At 45.2% G+C, this 10,000-nt stretch overlaps 3 protein-coding genes across 6 annotated transcripts in view; 1 reads left to right on the forward strand and 2 right to left on the reverse strand.

The window, feature by feature from the left end:
* Positions 1 to 3,033, reverse strand: part of LOC113087702 (mucin-2-like) — a 4,088-nt gene extending 1,055 nt beyond the window's left edge. The window contains exons 1-4 of the mRNA XM_026255624.1: positions 2,561 to 3,033; positions 1,635 to 1,888; positions 1,191 to 1,331; positions 1 to 964 (exon numbers count right to left, since the gene is read on the reverse strand). The exon at positions 1 to 964 is cut by the window's left edge and continues 1,055 nt beyond it. Of these exons, the coding sequence (XP_026111409.1) occupies positions 1 to 964; positions 1,191 to 1,331; positions 1,635 to 1,888; positions 2,561 to 2,574 (1,373 nt within the window). The 5' untranslated portion in view covers positions 2,575 to 3,033. The remainder of the gene's footprint in view (positions 965 to 1,190; positions 1,332 to 1,634; positions 1,889 to 2,560) is intronic.
* An 88-nt stretch (positions 3,034 to 3,121) lies between these two features.
* On the forward strand, positions 3,122 to 5,183 carry LOC113087705 (dynein light chain Tctex-type 1-like). The gene is made up of 5 exons (XM_026255629.1): positions 3,122 to 3,227; positions 3,470 to 3,511; positions 3,591 to 3,714; positions 4,369 to 4,446; positions 5,033 to 5,183. The coding sequence occupies exons 1-5, from the start codon at positions 3,201 to 3,203 to the stop codon at positions 5,101 to 5,103; spliced, it is 342 nt and encodes a 113-aa protein (XP_026111414.1). The 5' UTR covers positions 3,122 to 3,200; the 3' UTR covers positions 5,104 to 5,183.
* The window catches only part of LOC113087703 (transmembrane protein 181-like), a 12,217-nt gene continuing 7,393 nt past the window's right edge, over positions 5,177 to 10,000 (reverse strand). For all 4 annotated transcript variants that reach the window (XM_026255627.1, XM_026255626.1, XM_026255625.1 and 1 more), the window contains exons 10-17: positions 7,992 to 8,083; positions 7,847 to 7,904; positions 7,479 to 7,581; positions 7,354 to 7,405; positions 7,177 to 7,259; positions 6,412 to 6,501; positions 6,246 to 6,312; positions 5,177 to 6,178 (exon numbers count right to left, since the gene is read on the reverse strand). In XM_026255627.1, the coding sequence (XP_026111412.1) occupies positions 6,094 to 6,178; positions 6,246 to 6,312; positions 6,412 to 6,501; positions 7,177 to 7,259; positions 7,354 to 7,405; positions 7,479 to 7,581; positions 7,847 to 7,904; positions 7,992 to 8,083 (630 nt within the window). In that variant the 3' untranslated portion in view covers positions 5,177 to 6,093. The remainder of the gene's footprint in view (positions 6,179 to 6,245; positions 6,313 to 6,411; positions 6,502 to 7,176; positions 7,260 to 7,353; positions 7,406 to 7,478; positions 7,582 to 7,846; positions 7,905 to 7,991; positions 8,084 to 10,000) is intronic.

A 10,000-nucleotide genomic window follows, 5' to 3' on the forward strand; every position in this document is an offset into this window, starting at 1 on the left:
GATTGTGTGGTGCTAGTTGCCGTGGTAGTGGATGCGGTCGTCATAGCGACAGGTACCAGCATCTCTGCTGATTCTGACTCAGTCAGTGCTGCTTCAGTGGCTTCACTGTTGGATGTGGTACTGGTTGGTGGTGGTCGTGCTGGAGTCGTCTGTGTAGTTGTGGGTGTAGACGCAGGTGTTGTGGGTGTAGTCTTGGGTGTAGTTGTAGTTATGAGTGTAGTCGTGGGTGTAGTTATGGGTGTAGTTGTAGTTATTGGTGTAGTTGTGGGTGTAGTCATGGGTGTAGTCTTGGGTGTAGTTGTAGTTATGGGTGTAGACGTGGGTGTAGTTGTAGTTATTGGTGTAGTCGTGGGTGTAGTTGTAGTTATGGGTGTAGTCTTGGGTGTAGTTGTAGCTATGGGTGTAGTTATTGGTGTAGTCGTGGGCGTAGTTGTAGTTATGGGTGTAGTCTTGGGTGTAGTCTTGGGTGTAGTTGTAGTTATGGGTGTAGTTGTAGTTATTGGTGTAGTCGTGGGTGTACTCTTGGGTGTAGTTATGGGTGTAATCGAAGTGGTGGGTGTAGTCTTGGGTGTAGTTGTAGTTATGGGTGTAGTTGTAGTTATAGGTGTAGTCTTGGGTGTAGTTGTAGTTATAGGTGCAGTTTTGGGTGTAGTCTTGGGTGTAGTTGTAGTTATGGGTGTAGTCTTGGGTGTAGTTGTAGTTATGGGTGTAGTTGTAGTTATTGGTGTAGTCGTGGGTGTACTCTTGGGTGTAGTTATGGGTGTAGTATTGGGTGTAGTTGTAGTTATAGGTGTAGTTATGGGTGTAGTTGTAGTTATAGGTGTAGTTATGGGTGTAGTTGTAGTTATAGGTGTAGTTATGGGTGTAGTTGTAGTTATAGGTGTAGTTTTGGGTGTGGTCAGCTGAGGCGCTGCAGGTTTGGCTGTAATTCTTTCACTTCCTTTAGTTGTTGGATGAGTTAAACCTGAAAAAGTTGAATCATTAGCAGAAACTAAAGAGTGTTATTTTATTATTAATATTCTGAATTAGTTTTAATATTTTTCATTTTCATTTCAATTTAACTAACCCTAAACCAACTGGTGTGCATTTAGAGTCAGAACAGACCAGTCGAGTTCTTCCACACTGACTCAATCACAGAGCCACTCTCATGTTAGATTAGGATGACTGCTGATGTGGGGTGTTCTGCTCACCCTTGAAGATGTTGTAGGTGTTGATTCCGGGGCCGGCGGTCATCAGAGGACAGTCTCTCTCGCTCGGACAGTGGAAGAGCTCACAGTTGAGATCTCCGGGCCGCTCCGCCGGTTTATACACCACCAGATTACACTTCAGCCCTGTGAGAGCAACAGTCAAAACGGCTGAAAAACTACATCCAAATGATCAATATTTGAATTATACTTGAATCTGGAAGGCGTCATTTCAGTTAGGGTGAAAAAAGTGTTTTCTCTCCTGAGGCCACATGAGCACAATGTTACAAACGCACTTTTATTACAGCAATAAAATAACTCTATTATCTGTTAAAAGGTGCTTAATGTTTAAAAAAAAAAAATTATAATTAAGTTAATTCTACAAATAATTAAAATTGGAATGTTTATTTTCAGCGTGTGTGTGTGTGTGTGTGTGTGTGTGTGTCGCACCTGGAGCCACGTCCTCCGAGCAGCAGGTGAGGATGCAGTCTTTCTCTGAAGGCATGGCTCGGGCCTCCATGACGGTTCCCCTCTGACCCAGAGACACATGTGTGTTTACAGCAGCGTCCCGATGCTGTCGAGAGTAACACATCTCTCTGTCGGGGTCCAGCGTCCCACCGCAGACGTGCAGCAGGAGACACAGCAGAAGAACACAGCTGAGGAACATGACGTGATGTTTGAGGAGCACAGAGCAGAAGAGAGACCTGCACACAGAGCAAAGACTGAGAGAAGAACCAACCAGCGTCTCGATCGGATCACGTTATCAGTTCAAGCCTGTTATCATCAGCTCATACTAATACTGAAGATAAATAATATAATATAAATATAGATATTTATATAAATAAAGGTGACTTGACTTGATGATGTTTTTCTGTGATGATGATGTGATGTTATAATGTGAAGTTGATGTTTTATGATGATGTGCGGTGGTATTGATGTGTTGCGCTGTGATGTGGTGCTGATGCTGCCACTGGTCGCTATGGAGACTGAGCATCACTGAAAAAGTGTCCGGTTTGTGTGGGTTATCATCTTGATGCAACCCATACGAAACACGGAACACATAAAACATAAAAACCACCATCAGCCCGAATTGTTATTATTAAAGCAACGTTAGCTGGTTTAAATAGTGAATGTCACGTTCAGGAAATGAATTACTGGTTTTACTCGTTCATCGACACGATCAACAAAAAAAGTGCGCGTGTCGAACAATGTCCCGTTATCCGTGTCGACAAAACCCAGAAACCAGAAACCGAGCGAGGAGTCAGACAGAGAGAAAGATTTGTACTGAGTCGATTCGCGAACACAAACACGTTAATCGTGTGAAATATTGCTTTGATTAGAACACAGTGAGCGAATGATGGAGCTCGAGCACCTACCCTGAGATCATCATTCGCTGCTGTGACCCATTTCTGCGTCTTTGTCCTCCGCTGGATGATGATGATGATGATGCTGTCTCTCGCTCAAACACACTGATCCCACACACTGATCGAAATGTTCAATATCAGAGCGTGAGACTCATTCATGAATAACACGTCCTTCTGTGGCTCTAACGGGTGTAAACTGCATTAGTCTGTGTAAACTCGTATTGTGACGCGCGCGCTCTGTGCTGCTGCTGTAGCGCGTCCGCGACACTAGAGGGCGACTCACACTATTAACCACAAACAGAACAATGAATACAATTAAAACTTAGAGACTTATTTCTAAGAGTTATATCAGCATTATTCCAAAGAAGAACTGTGTGGAGGGAGAAACTATGGACAAAACACAACGTCTAAGAAAAAAACATTGCTGATCAACGTCAGGTAACTAGCAGGAAAGACTAGTAGGAAAGAAAGGCAACGTAGTTGTTCGAATATATTATTTGGAAATTGGAATAAAGAAGCACAAAGACATTGGATTCACTAGACATCTTTTCAGCAGCGCACGCGCGTGATTTACGTCGTCTCTGCGTCGTGACGTGTGCGTCATTTCCATGACAACCGCCGAGGCTTCGAGCGACAACAAGGACAGTGAAACATGGACGACGACCCTAGCGCGGAAGAGGTAAAGACGATCACATGTTTGAAATATACTCTATCCAAAGTGAAAGAGATGATGTTTGCTTTAAGAAATCATATCTGATTTCCCGCCTTTATTCTTGGCGCTGCGGTGAAAGCTAATCGCTAACAGCTTCAGAACTAGCGGCGTGTTTACTTCATAGATCTCGTCGTTAGTTAGTGAATGTTCACACACGATCCTTCTCTGAAGCTGATCACTGAGCTCTTTTATCGTTTGATTTCCTCCAGACGGCGTTCGTTGTGGATGAAGTGAGCAGCATCGTGAAGGAGGTAAGTCTCATCTCAGCTCCGAGTCTCGTGTGTTCGACTGATGTTACTGATGTGTGTGTGGTTCTTCTCTCTGTGTCAGTCTCTGGAGGCAGTGATCGGCAGACACCCGTATGAACACAAGCGTGTGACCCAGTGGGTGTCCAGTGTGGAGGAGCAGTGCCTCGGTCAGCTCAGCAAACTCAACAAACCCTTCAAATACATCGGTCAGCCTCCGACAGACACCAACATCTGATGATTATCTGCTCATCCCAGATCACGATGAGTGTGTTTCTTCATCAGGTTTGTAGAAATGCAGCACTGCATCAGTGTCTCATCAATGCTCTGCCGTGAATGGGTGCCGTCAGAATGAGAGTCCAAACAAAAGAAACACATCCAGCATTAATATGTTTTTAACTCAAACACATCGAGTCTATAATCCATAATAACACTTCCTCCAGTGAAAAGTCTCTCACAGATTAGTTTAGATCTGTTTAAATGCTGCTTGATCTGTGCAGATTTCTCTCCTGATTCAGACCAGAACACGTCTTCACTGGAGGAAGTGTTATTATGGATTATAGACTCTAAAATCATCTTAATGCTGGACGTGTTTCATCTTTTGTCTTCTCCAGATGTTCACTGATGGACTGGAGTGCTGTGGATTATTGTGATGTTTTTATCAGACTCTCATTCTGACGGCACCCATTCACTGCAGAGCATCCATTGATGACACACTGATGCAGTGCTACATTTCTACAAACCTGATGAAGACACAAACTCATCCTGATCTGGGATGAGCTGAGGGTGAACAGATTTTATTTCTTGTCTGAAGTGTTAGTTATATTTACTCCGGACTGATGTTCTGCTCTCGTCTCCATCAGTCACGTGTATTATAATGCAGAAAAACGGTGCAGGACTGCAGTCGGCTTCGTCATGTTTCTGGGACAATACTACAGATGGTAAGAACCGTCTTGAGTTCTATTCCAATAGAAATGTGAACAGCAGTTCTACACTGTTTGCAAAAAACATGTTCATATAACGCTTTGCTGATGTTCATATTAGAAATCTAACATCTAATATTCTTTGAATATTCAAACGTCCAGGTTTTTTAATGTTTTAGAAATGTTTTCTTGGTTATGTGAACACTGACAAAACATTACATTTTATATTTTTGCCCATATTATGTGAATGTTACGCTTCTGAAACAAATTCATCAGGTGAACATCCAACAGAAACATCTTTGTGATTATTACATTATTAATGTTCTAGTAATGTTATACGAGCAACGTTTGTTCACTTTTGACAGAATCTTACCAGAGTTGTTAGAAGTGCAGTGTTTTTAATTAACCGTATATTTCATTTTAGAGATCATTGCAATATGATATTACTCTTCATTCGGTCACTGACAGACATCTCCAGAAATAAATGTAGCTTCATGTTACAGAAATATCGCCTGATGTGAAACATTTCTTACAAACACAACAACAAAAAAAAAAAGTCCTATTATTATGTGTGTGTGTGTGTGTGTGTGTGTGTGTTCCTCAGGCAGCTGCACGGTCCGATGGGAAAACAAACACTTGTACTGCATCGTCAGTGTGTTCGGACTCGCCATCTAGAGTCACATCACACACAACCTTCAGTGTTCCTGCATTAAACTCTCTGTACAATAAAAGCTCATGAATACACCTCTTAAAAATGTCTGAAGAGTTTATTGCACATTCGCTCAGACGTCACAGCAGTGAAGGAAAGGCACAGCGATCTGTCCTCACACAGTGTCATAAAGCACAGCAGCACATCACACTCAATCAGACATCAACCTGCTGCGTTAAACACAATCAACACAACTGTGTACATCACAGACACTTCTGTCCTCCGCGGGACCCTGGGAGTGATTCAGACCCACAAATAATCCTCAGAAATACACAAAAACATGTACAGTCACATTAAAACAGGAATGTGAGGAAAGAAGGCTTTTGAAATGATAAGCTACCACATCCAGTGAAGGCAAAGAAACACGAGGCTCCAGATACTCATCCACACACACACACACGCACGAAATCTCCAGAAACCGCTGAAACCAGCCAGAAATCAATAGAAATATATGCACATCAGCAGCTTCCTGTAATGTCATTAATAAGAGAAAAAACTGGCACCAATCACAGAAACACTGGCTAGAAATTCACCATACGTGTCACTCAAAAACCAAAACAATAAAATATTTTGAGACCCTTAATTTAATTTACTTGAAGATTGAGCACATTTACCCCTAAATTATTACTGCATAAAAAAAAAAAAATCTAACTAAGAATTTCAAATGAAAATGAACACATTTTTATGTTTATACGCGTGTATAAAAGTATCAAGGTAGTGTGTGTGTTAATGAACAGTGTATGCTGATGTTAACGATTATCACTATCACGGGGTTAAATGAGCTTAATTATCTCAAATGAAAATGAAAATATAGATGAATGATATTTGCTCTTTTAATCTGGAGTTGAGTCCAGGAGTGTTTGAGCACTGATCTGAGATCAGGACTAGAAACACATCAGCTCAGATGTATTCACACACCGTTAGTGTCACACCAGCGATCCGGAGTCACTCCGCTTTCAGTCGCTCTCGCTCTCATCCTGGTGTCTGGCGCTGGCTTTGATGGCGCGGCCGTTCTGAAGAGGCATCTCCTCATAATCACTCCTTCAGAGAAACAGATCAGGATCAGAGGATGGAGAGGACGGATGGAGTCGTGATGAGAGGAACCTACCCGTAAATCACCTCATCATCTGAGTCGTTGAGCATGGAGAAGGCAGGATTGTCCTTCAGCTGCGAGTCTGGACACACACACACACACACACACACACACACACACAGGTCTGTGTGAGCAGCGGCAGGTTCAGCACAGAAACACACAGCGCTGCTGATGAACTCACCGTACAGAGCGCTCCTGGAGGGCGAGTAGACGAACGCTAGCGTGTAGAGATAGAAGTTCAGCAGACCGTAGAAGGACAGGAACTCAGCTGGTGGAGAAACACTCAGGAAAACCACTTCACACCAGCGCTCGAACAGTTAACTCAAGCCACGCTGAAACAAAACACTCTCTTCAACCTGAACAACTAAAATTAATGAAAACATTTAAATGAGAAAGCACAAAATTATGAAAACTAAAATGAAAACAAGTTATATAAATAAAATCTAATTGAAAATAACACCACAATACAGTAGCATAAGATTAAACCTGGATTATAATAATTAACAATCTATATATACACAAAACTATACAGACATGAGACTAAATTACTAAAAATCTAATTAAAATTTAAATTAAAAAGTTAAAACTTAAGTAAAAAGTTGTAATACACACACACACACACACACACACACACACATAACTAGAACTAAAAAATATTTTTGTTACTTCAAATAAAAAATGTTAACTAAAAATAAAATAATTATAAATAAATAAAAAAAAACTATAATTATTTTATTTCAACTATGTGTTTAGTTTAACTAGATGCTCTAAAAAATTACAAATAAAATGAAAAAACAAATTAAAACTTAAGATATATTGACAAAGACAAACAGTAAAGTTACTAAAACTTGGGAAATATAAAAACTAATTGTGACGATTAAAAGTGTTTTTTTCTGGTCAGTTGTTGTTGATGAGTTCCAGCCGAAGCCGATGTGAGGAAGGATATAGTTCTGGTAGTGAGTGGAGAGCTCCGAAACAAAGTTGTCCTGCAGAGCCTTGGAGCCGAACCTCAGATACAGGATAACCACACTGAGGAGACAGGAAGAGGAAGTGACATCACAACTCACGCATGTGGAAGAGTGCGTCTACACAGGTGTGTGTGTGTGTGTGTGTGCTGACAGACCTGATCACCAGCACCAGAAGCGTCAGTGCAGTCAGGAACTTCAGCCGCAGATCTGAGCAAACCAATCAGACGAGGATCACAAACCTGCACATGACACTCTCTCTCTGTGTGTGTGTGTGTGTTACCTGTGTAGGGTGCGTTCTTGAGCTCAGAGCAGGCACACAGTACCAGAAACAGCAGATACAGCACATACACAGCCACCAGCAGCAGGAAGAAGACCTTCATGCCCTGCAGCAATCACACACACACACACACACACACACACACTTGAATATAACTCTTTCCCTGCCAAACATGTTATTTTGCGTGTTTTCACTGTTATACACTAGGGGGTGCTATTACACATCTCCTGAATGAGTCTAGAATCACTCGATCAAAAACACAGACGAGGAAGACACAGAAACAATCATCTCATATGTAAGAAAACCAGACATCAATGGAGAGATGATTTATTCAGCTTCAGATGATGTATGATGAGCTGAAAGAAGCTCACCTGGAAGTTCTGGATGTCCACTTTGTACTGATAGGTGGGATCCTGCAGCTCATTCACCCTAAGAAGAAGAAGATGAAGAAGAAAGATGTGATGATATCCCATGAGGCACCAGCAGTGAGAGCAGAAGCCAGCGCAGGTGTCTCACGTTTGCCAGATCCCCAGTGTGACGGCCGAGAGCCACAGCAGCCCCACGACCAGCAGCTTGGGCAGGTAGAAGGTCAGGAGCCTGCGCTGTCCCTGTGGATGAGAGCACAGGTGAGGGGAGCACAGGTGAGAGGAGCACAGGTGAGAGGAGCACAGTGAGAGTGAGAGGAGCACAGGTGAGAGGAGCACAGGTGAGAGGAGCACAGGTGAGCGGAGCACAGGTGAGAGGAGCACAGTGAGAGTGAGAGGAGCACAGGTGAGAGGAGCACAGGTGAGCGGAGCACAGGTGAGTGGAGCACAGTGAGAGTGAGAGGAGCACAGGTGAGAGGAGCACAGGTGAGCGGAGCACAGGTGAGTGGAGCACAGGTGAGAGGAGCACAGTGAGAGTGAGAGGAGCACAGGTGAGAGGAGCACAGGTGAGCGGAGCACAGGTGAGAGGAGCACAGGTGAGAGGAGAACCGTGAGAGTGAGAGGAGCACAGGTGAGTGGAGCACAGGTGAGTGGAGCACAGGTGAGAGGAGCACAGGTGAGAGGAGCACAGGTGAGAGTGAGAGGAGCACAGGTGAGTGGAGCACAGGTGAGAGGAGCACAGGTGAGTGGAGCACAGGTGAGAGGAGAACAGTGAGAGTGAGAGGAGCACAGGTGAGAGGAGCACAGTGAGAGTGAGAGGAGCACAGGTGAGAGGAGCACAGGTGAGGGAGCACAGGTGAGAGGAGCACAGTGAGATTGAGAGGAGCACAGGTGAGCGGAGCACAGGTGAGCGGAGCACAGGTGAGCGGAGCACAGTGAGAGTGAGAGGAGCACAGGTGAGAGGAGAACAGGTGAGAGGAGCACAGGTGAGAGGAGCACAGTGAGAGTGAGAGGAGCACAGGTGAGAGGAGAACAGGTGAGAGGAGCACAGGTGAGAGGAGAACAGTGAGAGTGAGAGGAGCACAGGTGAGTGGAGCACAGGTGAGAGGAGAACCGTGAGAGTGAGAGGAGCACAGGTGAGAGGAGCACAGGTGAGAGGAGCACAGGTGAGAGGAGAACAGTGAGAGTGAGAGGAGCACAGGTGAGTGGAGCACAGGTGAGAGGAGCACAGGTGAGAGGAGCACAGGTGAGAGGAGAACAGTGAGAGTGAGAGGAGCACAGGTGAGAGGAGCACAGTGAGAGTGAGAGGAGCACAGGTGAGGGGAGCACAGGTGAGAGGAGCACAGTGAGATTTAGAGGAGCACAGGTGAGCGGAGCACAGGTGAGAGGAGCACAGTGAGAGGAGAACCGTGAGAGTGAGAGGAGCACAGGTGAGAGGAGAACAGGTGAGAGGAGCACAGGTGAGAGGAGCACAGTGAGAGTGAGAGGAGCACAGGTGAGTGGAGCACAGGTGAGAGGAGCACAGGTGAGAGGAGAACCGTGAGAGTGAGAGGAGCACAGGTGAGTGGAGCACAGGTGAGAGGAGCACAGGTGAGAGGAGAACCGTGAGAGTGAGAGGAGCACAGGTGAGTGGAGCACAGTGAGAGGAGCACCGTGAGAGTGAGAGGAGCACAGTGAGAGTGAGAGGAGCACAGGTGAGTGGAGCACAGGTGAGAGGAGCACAGGTGAGAGGAGCACAGTGAGAGTGAGGAGGGAGCACAGGTGAGAGGAGAACAGGTGAGAGGAGCACAGGTGAGAGGAGCACAGTGAGAGTGAGAGGAGCACAGGTGAGAGGAGAACAGGTGAGAGGAGCACAGGTGAGAGGAGAACCGTGAGAGTGAGAGGAGCACAGGTGAGTGGAGCACAGGTGAGAGGAGCACAGGTGAGAGGAGAACCGTGAGAGTGAGAGGAGCACAGGTGAGTGGAGCACAGGTGAGAGGAGCACCGTGAGAGTGAGAGGAGCACAGGTGAGAGGAGCACAGGTGAGAGTGAGAGGAGCACAGGTGAGTGGAGCACAGGTGAGAGGAGCACAGGTGAGAGGAGCACAGGTGAGAGGAGAACCGTGAGAGTGAGAGGAGCACAGGTGAGTGGAGCACAGGTGAGAGGAGCACAGGTGAGAGG

This window comes from Carassius auratus, unplaced genomic scaffold (genome assembly GCF_003368295.1).
Source record: "Carassius auratus strain Wakin unplaced genomic scaffold, ASM336829v1 scaf_tig00045119, whole genome shotgun sequence".
Classification (NCBI taxonomy): Eukaryota; Metazoa; Chordata; class Actinopteri; order Cypriniformes; family Cyprinidae; genus Carassius; species Carassius auratus.